Source organism: Protopterus annectens, chromosome 2.part1, assembly GCF_019279795.1.
Source record: "Protopterus annectens isolate FY-2018-M chromosome 2.part1, PAN1.0, whole genome shotgun sequence".
Classification (NCBI taxonomy): domain Eukaryota; kingdom Metazoa; phylum Chordata; order Ceratodontiformes; family Protopteridae; genus Protopterus; species Protopterus annectens.
This window is the reverse complement of record NC_056729.1, coordinates 95,571,477-95,595,174: the sequence shown is the minus strand read 5'-3', so window position 1 is coordinate 95,595,174 and position 23,698 is coordinate 95,571,477. Positions and strand designations below refer to the sequence as shown.

General features: G+C 37.7%; 1 protein-coding gene across 2 annotated transcripts in view; it reads left to right on the top strand.

Moving 5' to 3' along the window:
- Positions 1-21,416, top strand: part of TMEM154 (transmembrane protein 154) — a 479,239-nt gene extending 457,823 nt beyond the window's left edge. For both annotated transcript variants that reach the window (XM_044062046.1, XM_044062045.1), the window contains one exon: positions 20,728-21,416. In XM_044062046.1, the coding sequence (XP_043917981.1) occupies positions 20,728-20,756 (29 nt within the window). In that variant the 3' untranslated portion in view covers positions 20,757-21,416. The remainder of the gene's footprint in view (positions 1-20,727) is intronic.
- Positions 21,417-23,698: the final 2,282 nt, after the last annotated feature.

The window sequence follows — 23,698 nt, the reverse complement described above, 5'->3', positions numbered from 1 at the left end:
TATCTTAAAAGAATCCTTGGAATTTGTATACAGAAGTAGTGAGGGTCAGAGGATGAAGCCTACACAATGCGAGTGCAGGGAGGAGGCTTGCACCTCTGCAAAAATGCCTTTAATGTATAAAAGCAAGTTTCACATTCACTGTTATTTTGGAAAGCTCGCATTTAATTGTTCAGAGTTCAGTGATTCGGTGAACTGAGTTTCAAACATCTGACGTTGCCCTGACTGTGTATGTGCTTGAATCATATTGGATTGTTTCTAAACAATGCCTTACTCATACAGGTAGCTAACAATGGCAAAATAAAAACATTTGCTTATATAGCTGAGAAATCTAAGAAAAAGTCAGCAGTCAGCACAATAATTAACAGTTACACAAAAACAGAAGTTGACACATACAATATTTAATATTCCCAAAGGCCAGTATAGTACCGATACATATCTGACAAACAAGAAGGAAATAGTGTCCATTAGCATGTTAGTGACCTAAATACAATGAATACTGGTTGCATACACACTGCAGGAGATGAAAAAAGTTCATATATCCCAAAATTCATTGAACTGGAATTACAGAAACTGCGACTTCAAAGGGACATAAGCTGCTGTTGATAGCACATTTCACATAGCAGATTACAATAGATGAAAAAATTAGCAAAGCCAGCTTTACGTTTGTTATCATATAAACCTTTTCTTTTTTAACTTTTGTGTTAACATCAAAGAGTAACCATCTCATGTGGTGTGCTCTGTAAGTACATCCAGAAAAGAAGCCAAAAGATAATAATTCTACCTTAATGTCACGATTCCTTTTATTTATATTTAATTAGTTAGTTAGTTAGTTAGTTAGTTAGTTAGTTAGTTAGTTAGTTAGTTAGTTAGTTAGTTAGTTAGTTAACTGGCATTTTTAGTGGGATAGTCTTAGTAGGCACAAGGGCCCTATTCAACAGAGGCCTGGAGAGAAAGGTTTCATACAAAATAAATACGTTACCTTTACAGAAGATTACAGTAAAGATGGGAATACAGTTCTAATAAAAATATTACTAACAATTGTTAGGTAATGGATAAAAGACAAAAAGCATATGCTACAGAAATGAGTAGGTTGCTTTAACTATTAGACCAAAAGAAAAAAATAAGCAACATATGTTGAACATTGGGTGGCCTAATGGTTAAGGTGTTTGACTTACCAAACCGAAGGTGCAGGGCTTGAGTCTTACAAGGGATAATTTGCTTGGCTTAAAATGGCTCGCAAGGCTAGTTAGCCTAGTATAAACTACTGTGGTATAGAAATACCTTATTTTCATTGTACATGTTATAGACATTGCTAAAGGTCTTGTATATTCAAAAAGATAGAAGAAAGTAAGAGATATGTGAGCAAATTACACCAAATAAGCACAGCTGCAACAGGATGGGTTATATTATTACCACTGGCTTCTAGGTTTTGGCTTTGGCATGGTGTCCATAGATAAGTAACTCGGGCGCTGTAGGTGGGTAACTGAAAAGCTAAGAGTAGTTTGTAAGGTACATGAGAATGGTAGTCAGTACATGTAGGGTGATGAACTCTAAGGCAGAATAGCTGATTCTGAAGTGCATAGAATGGCAGCAAATAGTTGCAGGGATATTAAGTTGAAAGACAGAAGAGTTTAGTAAAGTAGGTTTGATAAGGCATGTGGGAGAGAAGATTTATTGGGGAGGGGTGTAAGTGAAAAGTTATAGGAGGGGTGGTTACAGAGTTTATAGGTAAAGAACAGGTAGCCAGAACAGGGTAGATAAAGGATCAACATCACCATCCTTGCTGTCATTCGCAACTTAGAATGAGGACCCAGTGCGAAACACTTTGTTCTCTGCTACTATATGGTCTCCTGAAACTGAGTTTCTTTAATCACCCCAAACTTCTGTGGTAACATTCTACCCAAGGAAAAGGGTCTGATTAGCACCTCAGTCTCCTAATAGGTGGAACAGTTTACATTATCGGTCATCTGAAGAGTACATACTTGCTGTTAGGAAACCATTTTAATTACCTATATGGTCTCACTGGTCCAAGATGGACTTATTAAATTAATAATGCCAATAAATACAAATCTAGTTTCTTTATGGTAGAAATGGTTAAGTTTTTAGTGTGTTCGGGTGCTTCTGTGTTCTTTATTGCACTAGGTTATCTAATCAAATTCACCATGAGAACCTGAAGTCTGACTCCCTGCACAGGTGTCATCTGAGTCATTTTCCCCAACAGTATACCCAATGAATGTTTGTGGGAAAATCAATAAAACATTTTATCATGGGAGAAAGTCCCCTGCCCCCCATATGAAGGATTTCACCCCTACACCCATTATGTATATACACTAACTGCATGTCCATACAAACCTCAAGGAAAACACCTCTTCTTCTTCTTTTGGCTTTTCCCAGTTAGGGGTTGCCAGAGCGGATCACCTATCTGCTCATGATTGGCAGTGAAGTTTTAATGTGTCGAGTTGCCAGCCCGGCGCCCAACCTTCCACAGGAGGTACACACACACATACACTCACACCTTGGGCCAATTTAGAGTGTCCAATCCACCTACAGTATGTCTTTGAGATGTGGTTGGAAACTGGAGCACCCGGAGGAAACCTACGCGACCGCAGGGAGGACATACAGACTCCACACAGAAGGCACCCCAGCCAGGAATTGCTGTAGAAAAAAATCAGATGCTTACACATTCGAGATGTGTGCATCTGTTGTCTATGACATGTAACTGTGAATTAGAAACATTTAGACAAGCTATACCTGACCTATATTACTCCACCTCAGTAAAAGACAAGCATTGGTGTACATTCACTGACACGCCCATCCATCCATGCTTCATCCAGATACACTGCTTGGGGAGTGGAGTTTGGTGATAAGATCCATTTACTTTGATACCAATCCTGCATCCTGGGTGCAGTATTAAGCTTCTTGGACTACAGAGGCTTGGCAACTGAGGGAATTTCCATTCATAGGTGGACAGCCATCCCAACAAAGGACAACCTGATGGCACAAGAAGTCTGTCAGACCTCACTGACTGTGAACGCAGCAGGTGATATGTACACCTATTGTACTAGCCAACAGATGCATAAGTGCAGTAGCCGGGAGCAAAAGAAGACAGACTTTACCTTTCTGTCTAAAACAGACAATGTTTGCAAGGCAGCTCCCCCATTCCAGGGACAACTCATCCTGCTGATGTCCCATCTTACATATATATGCATCTATCAGCCAGGGTCTTGGCAGGCTGGCCATAGCTGGGATGGCTGTTGACTTCCCTTTCATAAATCAGAACTGAGGCATGTGCTAGTTCTGAATAAGAGAATGTGAAGAAAGAATCAGAACTGTTGTTCCTAGCCTTTAAAAAGGGCAGCACTATCTTCAAGAGGAATTACTTGCACTTCCATATACAATCATACCTCTCAAGTGTACCTCATTACCAGGAACGTACCTCATTTGGGGTCTTAAAAAGTTCATGTTCCTCAAAGTTCCTCAATGAAAGGGTCTGTCATACATTCAGTGATAGGGTTTTTTTTAACTGATATCCATTGCAAATAGAAAGGGATCATATTAAATCATTAAAAGATCTTTTTTATAAGTAAAATCAACATATTTTAACTAACCCATGATCTTCCTAGTTAAAGTTGTTTGTAAGCCATTAGTAAGTGTTTCACATTTTGCCCATTTGTTCCACATTATGATGGCTAGTGTTCCTCATTTTGGAGATGGGAGGTTGAGAGCTATGTATACAATCTGTTTCACCTTAGCTAGCACCTTCTTGTACTTAGGACTACGTACACTAATGAATGTTGTAGAATGCAAGTATATTCCTTCAACAGAATGCATAGCTGCAAAGGTGTATGGGGGCTGGGTAAACAATAGTGCCACACTCCAAACTGAATACTGCATGAAGTCCAATGTAGTTTTGCTTGGTACCATTCAGTCTCAGAATGTCAGAATTATATAGACATTGCAGATATGCAGTAGGCAATTTCACATTTGCTGCAGATATGCAGTAAGTAGGAAATCTGCCTTATTATCCCAGGAGTCATAGGATCATAGGATCATATGAGGTTACTAGGCTAATGGCCTTGGGGCCTTTACAAGCCTAGCCAAGAAGAGGTTATCCCCAAAAAGAAACCTCAGTCAGCACTTGTCACCTATGTCAATGAGGGACACAGGTGGAACCCCTGGGACAAATTTGTGGTTTCCCATCCACTCATCAAGGTTGAGCTTGAAGAGGGTCAGTGAGGTACTCTGTTTGACATGTATGGGAAGTCTATACCAGAGATTGGGCAGCCTCTGGGAGACAAACCTGTTTCTCCAGCAGGTTTTGTTGATGTTGCATATTAGATTCAGGCCTTTCAAGCGGGTAATGCTTGAGGAGTTAGATTTATGGATATGGAGCATCTCTAGTAGGGCAGGGTCCGAGATTGCCTTGTAAGTGAGACACAGATCACCTCTGAGCAATCTGTACGATATTGAGTAGAGTGATAGTGATTTGAGCCTGTCCCCATAGGAGAAGTGTTGGAGGCCATGGATTCTCTTTGTGAGTTATTTCTGTGGCCTTTCCAGTTGGTGAAGATGTTTGGAGAGGTACATACCAAATGGCTTGTTATACTCAAATATTGGTCTAATGAGGAAGGAGTATAGAGAAGTAATAGCTTCCTTTTTTCTGGATGCATTCCCTTTACTTATGAGATTAACCAAGTAAAAGGTTTTTCTGGTCACTGCCGCTATATGATGTTGAATGTGAAGTTGTTATCAACCTGATTACCCAGGTCTCTCACCACAGGTTGTTTGTTTAGGGGTTTGTAATTGATGTGGTAATCAGTAGGGGCCCTGTTTCTGATAAATGGTATGATGATACATTTTTTTGCATTTAGCTTGAGGCCATGACTTTGGCACCAGTTATCAGTTGATGTGAGACCCTCTTGCAGTATGTTAACATCATTTGGGGAGTCAATGACAGCACCCAACTTACAATCATCTGCAAACTTGGTCAGCCACAGGCCTTTTGTCTTTGCCTGGACCTCTGAGAAGTAGATGCCAAACAGTAGGGGTCCCATTACAGATCCCTGGGGAACTCCACTAGTGACAGGTCTGCTATCGGAGGTGGAGGTGCTCATTTTGACCTTGAGGGTCCTGTTGGTGAGCCACTTGAACACCCACCTGATGAGATAGGGATTTATGCCAAGTTGTGTTAGCTTTTTGATGATGCCCAAGTGGGGGGTTGTGTCAAAGGCATTGGCCAAGTCATGGTAAGCTGTATGTATTGACTTTCCCTCATCAAGAGCCTTGGTGATAGTCTCAAAAAAGTCAACCAGGTTCAACAGGCAAGATCTGCCCTTGATGAATCTGAACTGGGTCGGGGTGGGGTCAAGTGCTTGGAGATTGCTTAAGTCTTTGTTTTTGAGATCCATAATAATACACTCCTTGGCTTTACAGAGGGGGATTCAGTTTCATACTGTCAAGAGTTCTGTAGACATTTGTGGATACACATTATTTTGGCAATTTGTGTTCCTGTACAAAGTATTGAAAAAATGTATCTGAGCAGATATCTTAACGAGTTTTATGCCTCATGATTATTAACCTTGTTATGATAAAATACTCTCTAAACAGCAGTAATAGTCTACTGAATTTGCATAGCACATTTAAGCATTGCTCCTGTGTTACTGATTCCTCCATGGTGATGTGATTTTAGGCCCATCTATTGGCTGGCTTTTCCACTCCACTAGCAAGTGAGGGGCTGCTACTGATTGCTAGGATGAGCATGGATATATCTGGAATGAGATCTTTACTACACTATTCCCATGTGAAATACGCTACCTCATCAGCTTTACAAGTTTTTCTCTGTGTCTTCCTTCAGGATACTCCTGACAGCCTTTCTTTTCTATAAGGCCTACTTTTGCAGATATTAATATATTTGTTTTATTTGCTTTGGACTGTTTTAATAGTTTTATGCCCTTAAATTGAAATTGAAATATGTTTTAACATTGGTTTATTTTATTTTATTTGATTTCTGTATATTTATGCAGTATTTGAGTTCCATCAGTTAAAGTTTACTAATTCATTGTAGGACTCCAATAACAATGAGAATAAAACATAACGATAAATACTTCCTTACAGCTGCTGCTGCAGCTTTAGAGGAAGTCATATTGACAATAAAAGGATGTAAAACATCAACAAAAGCTTCTGACCGAGCTTGGGATCCAAACAATATTTCTAAATTTTAAGTATCTCCGTTAAGGCCAGCTCATGATGATTTTCAAAGTCTGAGAACAAAGCACTCCATTTAAATTGCATGGCTGGATGCCAGACTGTTGCCAGTAATGGAATACTAGAACAATACTGTAGCATTCCAGCATCCTGTATTGTACTTATTCCTAACATGCCTTGAACTGGGGTTTCCTCTGACAGATGTATTTCCTGCATGTCTGAGTATTAGAATGGAATGCTGGACTTTCTTGTGCTTTAGGCTTTGTTTTCACTGTGATTGTTAATCGTGTAATTCACCCACGTGTTATATAATGGACCCACATATGCTTCCTACATCTTTTATGCCATTTCTACAGTCACAGTGCTTTAATATGCAATCAGTAGGACAGGTACAAACAGCTAAATTTGCAAGTGAGCCCATGGCAAAAATGAAGGCTTGCTTGGCAACAACACACCTAATATGTGATATTGCAGACCAAGAATAACAATTTTCTGCTAATTCTACCAGAAACAGAAACAAGAAATAATTGTAGCAGTTTTTTGTGACAGTAGCAGGAAGAAGGTCAGTGTTATTACCAAAAACCTGCAGGAGTTTCAAGGAATGGATGGAAGGCATTTGCATCTATCCAAACAGTGCTGCAAATTATATATCAGATACATTCTGAGTCACTGACATCTATTTTCTTCTTCTGACTTCTATTTTTTTACATCTAGCTCCTTTATGTCATTTATTTTTTCACAAGAAAAAAGTGAGAAACTAGCCAGAATAATACCAAACGTGCAACACCAAGCAGTGATCACTAAGGAGTCATTCCGACTGGAATCATTAACTTAGTCCAAGTTTTTTAACCTGATAACATTGTTCTGCTGACAGGTAATTTTATGTTGACTAGGATAAGTATCTCCTACATCTGGCAAAAGTGCAGATTGTGGCAGGAGCATGTCTATTGCATGGACTAGAAAGCGAAGTTCTAGTGTTCATTGCAGGTGACGTTTAGATAGCACCATCTCTCAAACTGCTAACAGTAGACAACCCTGCTAATGTCCACGTCATTTTTCATGTCCTAAACTTACCTGTGAAATGTTGGGGTCAGTATTCCAATAAATTGTCAACCATCTTTATTTTTACATTGTTTGACTAACTGATTTACTAATTGATTTATTTATATTTGATTACCAGATGATTCTGCTTAAAAGAATAATATCTGACAGGTGAGCAGTATCACAGAGTACACAAGTACCTTAACGCCCAATGCCACAGGTATGCTTAAACAAAATCTACAGAAAGAACATGGCCACTTGCATGCTGTAGGTGAAGCCAAGTGATTTGGTACAGCGGTGGTTTAATGTACAGTTATATAGGAAATCTCCCCAGAGGAGCTTTTGTTTACCCTGCAAGTACCCTTCCACAAGTACTCTGAGAAAAATAGTCAAGATTCTGAAGGAAACTTAGTGCTGTGTTTTCTCTGAAACCAGTATCTGATAAAAATATTATTCTTTACCGTTTGTTCACAGATGTAATTTACTCTACTTATTTTTATAACTAATAGTAGTTAAATACTTGTATCTGTTTTGGTGCCTGAAACACCTTTGTTTTTAGCTGTACAAGTGTTACACTAGGGAATGGAGGGTTGCAACTGTTATCCCTCCACACAAAGGCAGACCGTCAACAGACCCAGGGAACTGAAGACCCATAAGTTTAACTGGTCTTATATGCAAAGCCATGGAAAGAATTATTGTGGAGCTGATAAGCCAAGACATAGGAAATCTTCACTTCAGTTTTGTCAAGGGCAGTTCATGCTTACTAAAGTTGGTAGACTTCTTCAAGAAAGTCACTAGTACCATGGACAATGGCAAAATGGTACTTACTGCCTACCTTAACCTGGCAAAGACATTTGACACAATACTTCACTCAGATATTATAGACAAACTAACAAATTTAGGCATGAATCCCTATGTCTATAAAATTATCCAGCATCCATCTGTCTGTCCATACCATAAACATTCTACACAACTATGTTGCCAGTCGGTCATTGTGATCCAGTGACCAAAAACTCCTTTCTGTGTTCAAACCTAGCAAATCTGCTGGGCATTGTCTGTACTCATACAAGGCTGCTAAAGCCCAGAACTCCTTACCTGTAACCATCAGGTCTATAACCTTTGTCCCATCTTTCAAAACCGTTCTGAAAACTTCCTAGCTAAGATCTGGCTCTGTTCTTGCTCAAAACCAGGATAAACTATATCCCTAAATGTGAACAAATAATATTCATTCATTACACCTCCTTACTCTCCCCACTTCGCTTACTTCTTTACTGCTATCTAATTCTCTTCCCTGACTTTCTCTCTAAATATTCCTTAAACCTCTTTTTCTTAGACTAACTTACCTTTCATTTCTCTGCAGACTGTCTAAAATTTCTCTAAATATTAAATGATCGTCATATACCTCGTATTGATTTTTTATTATGTTTGATTTGTTATAATTATTTAAACTGCAGATGTATTTGTTTTATTTCTGAAGATTGTAAAACGATTGTTCTTAAAATGTGTTGTAATAATTTGGAGCTTTTCTCCCCAGCTTCCACTGAAAAAAGTTTTCTATCCAGTCAGACCTTCCGGTAATCAAATGTCAATAAATAAATAAATACTAAATAAATAAGTAACCAGTCAGACTTTTCCGGTAATCAAATGTCAAATAAATAATAAATAAGTAAATAAAATGTCACCTAATGGATAGTCAGATGGCTCACAGCTAGGACACTTGAAGTTATGGTGGGGGAATCCACCACCACCAAGAGGCCTGTAACTAGTGGTGCCACACAGGGCTCGGGACTGGGACCTCCCCTGTTTGCAATATACTTCTCTGAAGTTAAGGCAAATGTAGAGGGTCTTTGGCTGACCAACTTTGCTGACAACTGCAAGCTGGGTGGAATCTCCAAATCTCTCAAAGATGTAGTTATCCTCCAGGAAAATCTGACAGACAAATAACTGGTGCCAAAATCATGGCCTAAAACTCAGTGTAAAAAATGTATAATCATACCTTTTGGGAAGACAACCGCCCCTGAAAATTACAACACTGACAGCACAATGCTAAGAGTAGACCCAGTGATAAGGGACTTGGGAACTCAGGTTGACTATCCTGAACTTTGATCATTATGTATCCATGGTAGTAAGAAAATCCTTCTCTGTGTTGCAACTTATAAGTAAAGTTTTGGCATCCAGATCAAAGAGAGAGATCATAGTCCCACTATACTCAGCCCTCATCAGACCAGTAATCAAGTGTAATGCACCCTTCGGCATGTACCTGACCAGACATTTCCAACAGCTGGAGGAGCACCTGAAGTTCCTCACTAAAAGAATACAGGGTGCAAATAATATGTCCTGTACAAATCACCTCAAAACCCCATTCCTGTACTCAGTCTTCTACAGAATACTGAAGGCTGATCTATGCCTAACCTACAAGGCATTGTCTGATCCAGCCCTGATGGATTTGCTACACATTTGCAAAACAAACAGCATGAGAATTACCTGATATAAGGATCTAAACCTTGTCTGTAACATAAACAAAACATGTTGGAGGGACAGGTATGTGTCTCAGAGATTACCCCTTCTCTGGAATAGACTTTCCCATCATGTGAAACAGAGCTCTTCCCTAAGCCTATTGAAACACAAGTTGGACCAATGGATGAGAAATCGCAAATTCACCCCTGGCTTGTCATCTGTGGGCCTTATGGACAGGGACAGTTTGTAGATGATCTAAGGCATAGGCATATATCAAAGCCATTCCAGCCCATGGACATTGATTATAGGAAAATTGGGGCATGAATAGCTAGGCTTAAAAAGGTTCTAAGGTCATTATCTTTGTAACCTCCTATAATCCAATATCTGAAATTGAGGAAATTAGGATGATGTCTTCTATGAGTAGCATGGAACTGCAGAAGAGATTGCTGCTGTTTAAAGCTGGATAGCTGACAGAAGGAAATGTCTGGTAGCATTAATAGTGATACATCTTATAGACTCTATGACATGTCAGGGATCTAGCTGTGTTTAAAATGGAATAGCTCACTTATGTTACAGAGATGTGCTGAACCTGACTAAAACATCATTTTGGTGGTGCAGTGGTGATCCATGTCAAGTGTGAGACTTTTAAATATGTAATTGCAATGTGTTGATTTTTACATAAGAAGATCACTACTACAAGGACATTACTTTGTTGTTTTGCTTGACTGTATTAGGGACAATCTGTGTACTGCAATACATTGTTTTCAGAGAAAATACTGACAATCGTCAAGCCACAAGGTAGTGTTCACTAAACTAAATGATAAAACTTTGGCAAGATTAAAATATGTCAGTTCAGAACTATAATATAGCATTGCTACAACACTACATGAATAGAGGCAGCAAAGACTGGTGCTTGGTGAGGTGTCAGAACAAGAGCAAAATCCTCTGGAGTAAAAAATCTCATTTTGGCTTATACCTGAGAAGTGGCAGCTGTCACAAATATGATTTAGACCAACAAATATACCGTTTCACATTCATATATGGAAAATGTCTAAATTTAGTAGGGTATGTACATTAAACATAAGACTAGCACACTTGTGCATTATTATATATTCTTTAATATATCCATCTTATTACCTTAATCTGTGAGCCAAATAAGGAAACTATGACAATCCTGGTAATATCACTAAAGTCGCCCTCCCCCAGGATTCAGAAAAAAGGCTCACTACTCATGGTAATTGCTTATGTCAAGTAGATCAGTTATTGCAAATGATGAGAAAATGTGATTTGCAGGCAGCTATGCAGCAATGAGAAATAGCTCATTGTCTTAGTAGCATGTCTCTGCATTGCATACTAGCTAACACTAGTGCTGCCAGATCTGATGACGATAGTATTCTGTCTAGCAGCCATTGTATTGTGTTGACAATGGCACCATTCCTACATTCATGCACACAATCAGGCATCCAGAAGCGCGCGCACACATACACACACACACACACACACACACACACACACACACACACACACACACACACACACACACACACACACACAAGCACCTACATCCCTCACACCTTGTGTCTTCTCAGAACTTACTTACACTTCACTTTTTCCTACAGCAATGACATTTTTCACTGCCAAGAGCTGTTGAGTGACTTTCTTAATCATTCAGTAGTGTAAATTATGAGCTGCTGGCCTGATTAGCATTCACCGCTTCCTCAGATTGATGTATTATGATACAGATCTGATGGCAAGACCATCCTCTATGCTGAGGTCCCTGCTAGAGAGAAATCTCAGTGATACTTCCATCTAGGAATCGAGCAGACTTACAGTGAGGAGGAAAAAGTGGCTGTGTTAAGACTTCCTACTTGTAGTCAGTTCCATATCCCAGGCAGTATTTTGTAAACTTAAAACAAAACCAATTAAAAAAGTCAAAGTTACAAATGCATATTCATCAAATATTATTTAAACTCATACTTCAAAAAGTATCAGCAATTCTGGACTAAATTTTCAGCATTATCTCAGGATCTCTCCTTGTGTATTATCACACTGCCACTGCACAATTCTACTTTAAAGGGTGCCTCGGAGTTACAGTGCAAAATAACCTTGAAATTAGTTATCCAGTAAAACCATTCCACTTCATTCCAAGCACAAAACCAGCTAAATTTAGGCACCAGCAGGGAATCTGATAACATTTCACCCCAGATTCGTATGTTATAAGAGATGAAAGCACTTAGTTCTGAGTTAATAAGCATTTTTTATCATCTCGGGCATTTCATTGTTTTCTCTGGTGCCTAGTTTTAGTTGGCTTTGGGATTAACAGCATGATGACTGTGACATAATTGATGAAATGAGGTACCATAGAGAATATAGTAAAAGAAAAGGCTCATACTGTTGCAAAAAATGTTTACTTCTGGTCATTTCTTGAACATTGCATATAAAATAATGCAATAAATAGAGACTACGTCATTTCATTGTCAGTCTCAGTTACTGAAGATTTCAAAATTCAGTATGAAAAACATAAAGTCTTGCATGATAAAAAGTTTAAGAAGTATAATGCGGACATTTGGTGGGTTTTTCAGTTGTAGTGACCAATGAAAGGAAGGAATACAAAGAACTATTTTCTTTATCTCAATGACTTGATGGTGGGATCAGGCACCTGTCATTATCACTGCTTAGATATCTGTTACTAAGGAACTGATTACATTTTCACTTTAAAAGGCTCTAAATTGGGTTGTAGTAGGAAAGTACAGTGGTTAGAGAAGGAGGGGGCTTCAGTTATTAAAACATGGTTGCAGTCTGTGCAGTTTGTAATGTTTGTGCAGTTTAAAGGGTGATATTCTTTATTTCAGAAATCTGACAATGAGGTATTAGCTACAATTAAGTGTACTGACATTCAGAAGTAGTGCATTCTCAGTCAGGTGGTGAGAAACTAAAGTATGTGGATGACCATTTCTTCTTTTCTTTTCTTTTAAATTCTTTCATTCTTTGCTTAATAAGGAAAATCACACTTGTTTGTGAAAAAGTGTTCTTTAGTTCCCTGACTTATTATTAAATTATTCTTCACCAGAGAACCTCACTTTGTTTTCAGTGGCGCTGTTTCTAAACTGTGCAACATCATTGCTTAGCTGCTTCTTGAACAGGAATGCGTGTTGTGCAGTAATTTGTCACGCTGAAATATGACATTGTATAAGGAATGGGTGTTATGTGCATACGTTAGAGTTTCCACTATGAAAGGCTCCAATTTCTGTAATCCCAAGCACTGAAAATAGTGACAATAATGCTGGAAACAGAGTAGAGTGAAAGGAAAGCTCTCCTACGCCCCCTACAGTTGTGGATGGCAAACCTCCCCCACCAAACTTGTACTGAGTCCAAGGTCACACCAATTCATAGAAGGGAGAAAGCTCCTGAAAGAAATTTATCATTGAGAAATTTATCATTGCCGGCCCACACTTAGAAATCACATAGGCATTGATTTCCTATGAAAAACAATGAACAAGGTTATGTTCCAAAGTATATTTTTCTTTGAGCTAGTGATGCTTGAGGAATTTCACCTTAATCAGACTTAGAAGAGACTAAGTCACGATACCTGAGGTCTAACGTGAACCTTGTGGTGAAAATCTGTTTTACTGAAGGATTTGGAAGGCAGATGCTAAAGAGCTACAGGCAAACCAAGCCGGGGTTCTGCATTCATTTATAGAGTTAACACATGATTGACACTTACAACATCAAGACCAGCATGCTGAAAATGCATAATAACAAAAGCCAAACAGTACTGAAACTCAAAATATCGCATATAGCAGGATAGCATGACTAGGTTGTTTATAGTACAGTGCATAATAAGTAACATCCATCAATGTTTTCTCTAGGTACATCCTATGTTATACTGCTATGTGCAATATGCAATATTTTGGGTTTTGGTATTGTCGGCTTTCGTTATTATGCATTTTCAGCATGCTGGCCTTGATATTGTAAGTTTCAGTCAGGAGTTAGCTCAATCTTATTTATTTATTTATTTTACATTTGTTGACCGGGAGAGTCCGACTGGATACATGTCCATTTTCAGAGGAGGCTCCAGGGAGAAAAGCTCCACAGATTAAGAACAAACAAGTATGAAGTTTCTACATAGCAAACAAGTATTCATAGGAAAACACATGGTTTAACAAGATTCCATAGTTTTAAAGTTACAAAGTACAATATTCATTGGTAGTCACAAGCTTTAACAAAATTCCATAGTTTAAGTTAGAGTAAAGTAGTGCATAGAATGTATTAGTTTCCAGTAATAACACTGATTGAGACAAATGTAAGAAAAAGGTGCTTTTGGTAGTGGATGATAGGGTTAGTTTTGTGAGATGTGGTTGGGTTTAAAGTAGGAATGTGTATAATTGCAGACTGTTGGTGTGGGTGTTTGCAAGTGAGTCACTATAAGGAGGAGTCACGATTCTTCTTGAAGGGATAGAAGTGAAAAGGAACACGACAGTGGGTCAGAGGGTGTGTATGATATGGGTCAACTGGTGGGTAGCAAGGGCATAGCCATGCGAGTTTTAGGTGTTTTTTTAGCAGCTTATTGAATGTAATCATTGTGTTGGCTGAGGTAATAGCAGAAGGTAATGAGTTCCAAATTTTACCAATGTAGTTAGGGAAGAGGGAGTCACCTGCTGTGTTATTGCTTTTGGTCACCTTGATTAGTCTTTTATCACTAGAGTGAAGTTGTCTGGTATTAGTTTGTAGTTTAAGTAGCTTAGATAGTGCTAGGGGGTTTTCAGGAAGTAGTAGGATTTTCTGGGTGAAAGAGGGCTGATGGAATGAGAAGAGATTTGGCAATTCAAGCCAGTTAAGCTGATTTAGTGAATGACGGTAGGGGCACCAGTAGCAAATTTGGCAATTTGATTGTAGCAGATGTTAAGCTTGGCCATTTTAGTTTTGGGTAGGTTGGTGAAGATGGGAGCAGCGTAGAATAGTGTGGAGAGGAGGTGTGTTTAAGCTATGGTTATTCAAGCAGGTTGGGTTAGAAATGGTTTGTTTTTATAAAGACTGCCCAGTTTTTTGTGAATGTTTTTAATGGTTTGATTTATATGTACATCAAACTTGAGGTTGTTGTCAATGATCACTCCTAGCAGCTTAGTATCAGTGTCTGGAGAGATGATAGTCCCATCTCTGGCACAATATTGAATGTTTTGAGCATTGAGATGGATTTGTTTGGTTTAAATAGCAACAGTTTGGTCTTTTGGGGATTACTTAATAGGTTTTTGTTAAGAAACCAGGTTTCTGTAATTTGAAAGGCTTTTTGGGTAATGGAAATGAGTTCATGTGGGTTGTTGGCTGAGCAGACTAATGTTGAGTCATCAGCATATTGTATAACAGTTGCATCTTGGCATATGCTGTGGAGATCATTAATGAAGATTGAGAATAGAAGGGGTCCCAGAATGGACCCTTCTGGGACTCCTGTGGTAATAGGCAGCAGTGAGGATAGGTTGTTGTCCCATTGAACTGCTTGTTGCCTATCATGTAGATAGTTTTGGAACCAGGCTTGCGCGTGATCACAAAGGCCAAGATTAGTAAGGAAGTGGAGTAGTTTGGGATGGTTTACCATATTGAAGGCTTTTCACAGGTCCAAGAATATGGCAGATGTTAGTTTACCTAAGTGCTTGTTTTGGTTGATGAGGTTTGTAAAGGAAAGAAGGGCTGTGGTTGTACTGTGGGCAGGGTGAAATCCATGCTGGGCAGGACAGAGAAGTTGGTTATTAAGTAGGTATAGCATACCTTGGTAATGTATACATTTTTCAAGAATTTTTGCTAGTGGGGACAGGATGGCAATAGGGCAATAGTTGGTGAGGTCAGTGGATGTTCCACCTTTATGTAAAGGGATGATGTAGGAGGATTTCCAAATAAGTGGGATGGTGTTTTCTGATATATATCTGTTAAGTAGATTAGAGACTGGGTAGGCAAGTTCATTAGCAGCCAACTGGAGGTATTCTGCTGGGATGCCATCCGCTGCTAGGGTAGTAGGTTTAAGTTTGGATAGTAATTGTTTGACATAATTGGTAGGGATGGGTTGGAATTGGAAGGTAGTTTGGGGACTGACTGCAGGTTTGGGGATATTGGTAGTAGTAGTAGTGGGTTGTTGCTGAACTAGTTTAGAGATTGTTTCGATGAAGTATTTGTTGAATGATTCAGGTATGTAGGTGATTTCGCCTGTAGAGGTTGGCGATGGGGTGGAGGGTTTTCCAGGGTGAAGTAGTTTATTTATTCCTGCCCAGAATTTTTTGGGATTCTTTTGATGCCTGTTTTGCAGATGTAGGAAATAATTATTTTTATCCTGGTTTCGTTTCTAAGTTTTTGGAATTGTTCTCTAGTTGCTGTAGTTTTTGTGGCTCTCTAGTGATGCCAAGCTCCATTCCTTTGAGAAATCTTATTTTTAGTCTCTTTGGTGATCCAGGGGGCAGTATTCATTTTGAGTTTTGTGGTACGAGGTGGGGCATGGGCATCTAGGATTTTTAGAAAATTGTTGTTGCATTGGATTACAGCTTTTTCTATGGATACTTCTTTTAGTATGTTCCAATTATGATATTTTAGTTTGAGTTTGAATTGGTTTGGGTCAAAGTTATTTTTGTTCCGGGTAGTTTGTATTAGTGGAGCAGAATTGGCATGGATTTTGTATTTTAGTAAGAAGGTGGGTTGGTGGTCACTAAGGGTGTCCGGAAGGACTCCTGCTTGGTATGGAGTACCAGTCTTACTTATCATGATCCAATCTAGGAGACTTTATTTGATTTTAGCATGTCCTAGCCTAGTGCTAGATTGAATGACTAGGAGAAGCTGTAGAGATTAATATGGTTGGTGGGGTTAGTGGTTGAGCAAGTGTTCCAGTCAATATTAAAGTCAACTAGGATGATGGTTTCTTGAGGAATATTTTGATTAACCCAGTGTAGGAGGGATTCCAGAGAGGGAATATTGTTGCCTGGTTGTATATAGCCAGTGATAACATTGACTGATTGTTTGTCACTAAGTTTGAGTTTGGCTAGGAGAAGTTCAGAAGTATTGAAGGAAGGGACTGGAGGATTAACAGTACACATTTTTAGGTTGTAATGCTACCCCATCCTCTTTTTTGGATAGTCTATCTTTTCATAATACATTGTACCCAGGTGGGATGAACTCGCTGTCTGGTGTTGTGGGTTTTAACTATGTTTCAGTTAGGGATAGTAAATCAGGGGAATATATGGATATCAAAACATGGAGTAGGTGCACTTTGTTATTTATGCTTCTGATATTTAAGCTAAGTAGTAGAAGGCTATTTTTTGGTCTAGAGACAGAAGATTGGTTGGGTGAGAGAAATAGAAAATACGGAGTATTTGTGCAAGGGTTTGGCCCTGGGTTGGGGTGTATGACTCCAGCTAGGATCAGTTGATGGCTAATATGGTTTAAGAGTTTATTTAGTTTGGTTAGAATGGTTATGTATCTATTTGTAGTAAGTGATTTGGTAGAGATTGTGAGGAGTCATCCAGAGGGGGGTAAGAAAATAACGTGGTGGTGACTACTTGGGGATATGTGTGGGCTGTAGTGATAGGTGGGAAGTGTGTGAGAGGAAGTATATTTTGAAGGTGTAGTTAAGGTACCATTAAGTATGGTTTGGTAGGAGGTAAGGTAGTGTGTTATTGCTAGGAGAAAGAGGATGGTGAGAAAGACTGTGTGCATAGTAATCAGTATCAGTGTAGAGACTAAGCAGTTAAGTTAAGAATAGAGGAGAAATAGTATAGGATGGCTTTACAATAAAGATAAATTAAAGAAAGTACTTGCATTAGCTTTTGAAAGTCAAATAAGAATTTCATGCACTAGTCTGTGAAACTCCAAAGGAAAAGTCTGGTAGTAAGATAGAGGGTCAAAGTTATCCTTTTGTTAGGGAATTATAAGCCCTGGGTCCAAATACACTTCTGAGGAACAGGGTCACCAAACTATAAGAAGTATTGAAGGGAGGCACTGGAGGGAAGTCTGTTAGTCTGAAAGAATGAGGGGAGGCTACAAGAGGGTCATATGCAACTGTTGCCCCTGGCTTAGTGAGTGTTAGGGCGCTATATTCAGCTATTTTGTCAATACTTGTAAAGTACAAAGTAGCTTATAAATGTAAAAGTTTAGGAGCACGTTTACCATGAAAGAGGCACATACATTCACTTGTAAAGTAGAGTAGCGTCCTGTCAATGTTATAATAAAAGCTGTAGCAGCACGATCCACTAGAAGGATGTCCAGGAGAGCACTTTCAGTTTTAAAGTAGACACACACACACACACTCACACACACACACACACACACACACACACACACACACACACACGCATATATATATATATATATATATATATATATATATATATATATAATGTATGTATATATATATATATATATATATATATATATATATATATATGTGTGTGTGTATAGCTCCAGTTCTGAATCTTGAAATAGTGAAATTTCGAATTTAAGTATCTCGAAACTAGAATACCAAACGTCCAGAAACACAAACCCAACATCCAACCCTCCCCCAGCATAAAAAAACAAAAAACACTAAGAAACTCTTAATAGATAAGACTACCATATGTTTTTGCAGGGGGGAAAACCCCCCTGCATCCTCCATGTGGGGGACTGTGCCCTCCACATCCCTGCTACTTATATATACCAAATCTGAGGTCGCACTAACATGAAAAAAACAACAAACATAATTTTACGAGCCCTACACTCCCAATGCCCACTGTCATACCTACATGCACTAGTAGCACATAAACTACACATGTACTAAAATCACCACTTTCAACAGTAACACACACACACACACACACATACACACACACACTCACCTACCTACCCCAACCTAATCTTAACACATCCCAAAAAATTGCAAAATAGCAAATTTCTACCCCAAACCCTTAAACAGTAATAATCTACCTGAATCTCCACACATAACCATACATCAGCCACCTGTTTAAATCCCAGACCACACTGCACTTTAAAGAGATAACAAACCATAAAAAACACACCACACCACAACTACCATCGGTTTGGTAAACTCCGATTCATCAAAATGCAGTTTCAAATAACTGCACTTTCGGTATTCTGGTATATATATATATATATATCAAAATATATGCACTTATTAAATAGCTAGATGTAGTGAACGTGTGTGTGTGTGTGTGTGTGTGTGTGTGTGTGTGTGTGTGTGTGTGTGTGTGTGTGTTTTGTGTGTGTGTGTGTGTGTGTGTGTGTGTGGATATATATATATATATATATATATATATATATATATATATATATATATATATATAGATGTATGTATATATATATATATATATATATATATATATATAGATATATATATATATATATATATATATATAGAGAGAGAGAGAGAGATATGTGCAACTAAAGAGACTGCACTCCTCATGTGGCAAGACAAATCATAAAATGAAGTGCTACAATTAGGGAAGAGGGGCACTTTTTTCCAAAAAAGAAACAAAAAATAAGGAGTTGCTTAACATTATGCCTAGAGGCAAGATACAACAGGGTTATAAATGCATGCTTTAAAATGAAAATAAACTACAGTAATTTAAAATTACTGTTTGCCTTTGATGTTCTACTATAGCATGTCTTTATAAACCGTCTTTTTATGTTTTATTAATTGTTCTAAATTACAGGAAAAATACAAAAATAATGTGAAAAAATGACGATAAAGAAGAGATAGCATGTTAGTGTTAAGTAAAATGTTGACACCACGGTAGATTGTCACTTTATTTTGAAGCTGTCATTGGATAGACAGAATATTTTATCAAGCTATATTCTATTAACTCAGTGCCCTTTTTGTGAGGCAGCACAGAAAGGTGATGGAGTCTCTCTGTTTGAAATTCTAGCTAAGCAGTTCAGTATAATGACAAATGAGGAGTAACATAAGGATAGTTTAGGAATGTCCGGTAACACTGCGGTATAAATGCACACATGGAAATTATAAAATAAAAGATCATTAATATTCAAAAATAAGCATGCTGATTGGACAGCCCAAACCAGCATGCTCATTGTAAGTCAAGCATATACCAACAGAAAAAAGTCCAGCCACTGAAGTACCCTTGAGTGGCCAGACGTTATATTGGCATATGTTCAATACCAGTCAGGAAAGAGCAAAATATGAAAAATCAGGTACATTCTGTAAAATGAAAGAAACAGAAATATAATTGATTTTCCTCATCGTTTTGCACTATCCCTCAAATTATTTTTTTATTTTCTTTAAATAATAAAAAAAAAGCAATAGAGTTGATCTGTTCTCAATCACTTCTCTTGCATTGCATTGATGCACTGTGCAAGCATGGGAATGTAATTCCCATATGCGTGAGCACTGCATCAGCAAAGAGAAGACACCATGGAAGAACACTAAGGTGCCATTATACAATGACATTATTTAAAAAAATAAGCAATTTCTTTCTTAAATAATGTCATTATATAATAGCAATAACTAACTCCTGGATGTGGGTATCACAGGATTTACCCACGCCTGTCTTTATTTAATCACGCAGGCTTCACCTTAATGATCAAAGCATGCCAACCGAGGGTAAATCCTGTGATACTCACATCCAGGACTGGGTTATTGCTATTATGTAATTACATTATTTAAGAAAGAAATTGATTACCTTTCTTAAATAATGTTGTGAGTTATTGCTAAAATGGACCTTAGAGGTATTTTGAGTCCAGAACTATAATACTGGGGGAAGACTTTTTGACTGTCTTGTAGTCAGAAGCCAATCCACAAAGTTATAGTAAAGAGAGAACAGAAATCCTACAGAAGAACTCCATAGACAATGTGGAAAGATAAATAAATAAATAACAGAAGGCACAGAGACCTAGGAAATTTCATCTGTTCAGTATATAAGGGGCACTGAGAAAAAGCTGGAAAAATAACATGGTTTGAAGTTACAATTTTGCTGCAATGAAAAAGTTAACATTTTACTGCATTGAAGTGTAAACTCTGACTGTACTTTTATTTTCTTTCAGTGAATCATAAGACAGTTGTGTTCTTCTAATGCAAGTCATCTTCTGCTTCACAAATATGAAATAAAGATTAAAGCAAGAAAAGTGAATACGGATAGCAACCTGTATGCATTTGAGATATTCTCTGGAATTTCACAGGATATCTAAGTGACTGATAAAGAATGAAGAACAAACTATTTCTTCTTTTATAGTTCAAGATTTTCAGTTATCATAATGCATGGAACGCTTTCCAAAATGTGAGCTTTCACACAGTTTGTGGAAGAAAGTGGACTTCCCCCTCATGAAGAGGTTATCAGAAGCCGTTCTTTCAAAAAGCTACTTTTCCTGCCAAAGCACAATGAATGAACATTCATTTTGGTGTGCAGAAACTGCCTTTCCTTTTTTGAGATGCTTCCCCATTTATTCCCTCTTTCCATCATGTGTTTTGTTTTTAGGTACAGAAATCAGTGACATAGACAGTTGAAATGTATTTGTTGTAGAATATAACTTGAGCAGTGAGCACATGAAATTGTATACTGTTTATATGTGTTTATCTAATTTGTTTCATAATCTCAGGGTAAGGTAAAAGCTGAACCAACATTTCATTATATTGTATAAGCATTGTTTCCTTTGTGCACAAGGGACTATAGTTTAAAGTATGTATGGCAATTCAGTACATTTTGTTACTAAAACAATTCCTTAAGTAACCATCAGACGTTTCATTTGATTCATTTTCTGTATGTAGCTTCATATCAAAACTGTGTATAAGTATATACTTTGGTCCATTGTTCCCCTGTATGCCATAAACCTGTGGTTTTAAAAAATCATTGACAATTTTCCATCCCAGTTTCTGAGGTACTTCCTCAAGGTTCCTTAGAATCCTGACATCCTCATCAGTGTGCTGAAATAAGCAATAAACTACCGTAAAGGGAAAAAAAAACTGAGCTTGATGCTGACTGTTGGACTATAAGGGGTATAAAATCAAGTAAAAGAAAAAAGTGATATGGGTAAATCAGATTATTTTCCTTGACTAGCTTACATCATCTAATGCTTTTCCAAAATCCCTCCTGGATTTGTATTTCTAATGAGAGGCTGCTGATAATAACATATATCCATGTGTATGTTATGTACACATCAACAAAATGGAGTCATAAAACCAAGTAGTCTGATTGGCTAACAGGGATATTTAAAATATATTCAAGACACACCTGAAAATAAGTCTACAGCAAAGGTAAATGCATAACATAGTACATTTTATCAATACAATAGTGTGTGTTACGTTCTTGTCTTAACAAAATACCACACATGCAAACTTCTTAAGACACTTGATCTTTGGTCTTGTGCCATACAAATGTTTAGGTAACTGTGGTAATGTCTGCTCAGTACATACCCCAGCATGCTTTATTGCTTACGTATGATATAAACATATGGAGAGATAGATTGCAAATGATTAAGAGTAGGAGTAAAGAGCTGTTCTAGAATTTTTGTTCTTGATGGTCTAGCTGAGGCTGCTACCAAATGCTTTACCCATTTTTGCTGTTTACGTGGTAGCAAATGCTTAGAAACTTGGATACCTTAGATGAAATAAGCATTTGTGATTTCCTAGTAGTCTAGCATTCACGCTGGCTTAAGAATAAAGTCCTGACTGTGGCAGAAGAATTATTTGGAATACTAGCCTGGGTATAGGAGTTTGCCTATCCTAAGTGTAGGGATCTTAGCTCAGCTCAGTGCAGAACAAACATGTCTAAATTAAAAAAAACTTTCAGAATTTGGTACCATACATAAGGACTAACATTTCTTTGGCATTCATGCAAAGTTATTAATATACTTCTCTTTTCCACACTAGTCTAAATGTATTGGTCTCACTTGCTTTCATTCAACAAAATATCTTATCCAAGGTGCTTATAACTTTAATCCTGCAGATTTATTCCTGCCTTGTATCAAACTACCACTCCACTTGTATCAAACAATACTCTCTCTATAGCATATAATTTCAGTTTTCTTAAAGATGTCAACAATAAACCAAAGAATTCTCTAGGAATCACATACTTCCATAATTTCCATAAACTGGTCCTATATTAATGGAATATATGCATCAACTGTTCCCAATATAGCAAGTTTAGAAATCTATTCAAATTTTTTATGACTTGCCCAGTCTGTATTTTCCACCCCTTATCAAATTAATAGGCAAGAACTCTTCAAGCTGTCCACTCATATCATGCTTCTTTATCACTTCTTTAATCATTGTTATTAAATCCATGGCTATTGTTTTATCTTTTTCTCTTCTATAAGACCTCATCCTTTTAAGCATCTCTTAAAATCCTTTCTCCCTTCCGTACTTTAAAATTCAATTTTACCATTTTATAGACTTTGGATATCAGCTCCTGTAAAAGTTTTAACCTTGATGCTACACTATGCAACTTAAAGTCTTGGACTCCCCTCCCACCCACCTCCCCATTGAAAGAATAATTATATTCTAGGCCACCCTCTGTTTTTGCCCTTTCCAAATAAATACATATGCAACCTTCTTTAATTTACTAACAAACTGTACAGCCAGAGAAAGGGTAAGACCTTGTGAGATATATATGATTATGGAGAGCACAAACCACTGTAGTACCTGTATGATGTTTGTCACGTCCAAGCAAATACATTCACGTTTAATACAAATTCTTAATCTTTTCTAAAATACCTTCCAAAAGCTAATTTTATGGTTCCACCCTGTGTATCAGCTAACCTTAAACTCAAATAAATTCTTTGATAAGGGTGTGTCTAAAAGGGGTATTATACACAGTTATTGCCTCAGAGGGAATACAGTTTATCTGTATATTCTTGTTTTCTTTATGCTAAATTGCAGGTCTTTCAAATGTGTTTAATTCCTGAAAAAAATAACAGCCACATCCTGCTCTGGATTAGATGAGTATAGTAAAAGATCATCTGCATACACATAAATGTTATATGTTAATCTCTGTAACCTGTATCCATTAATTGGGATTGC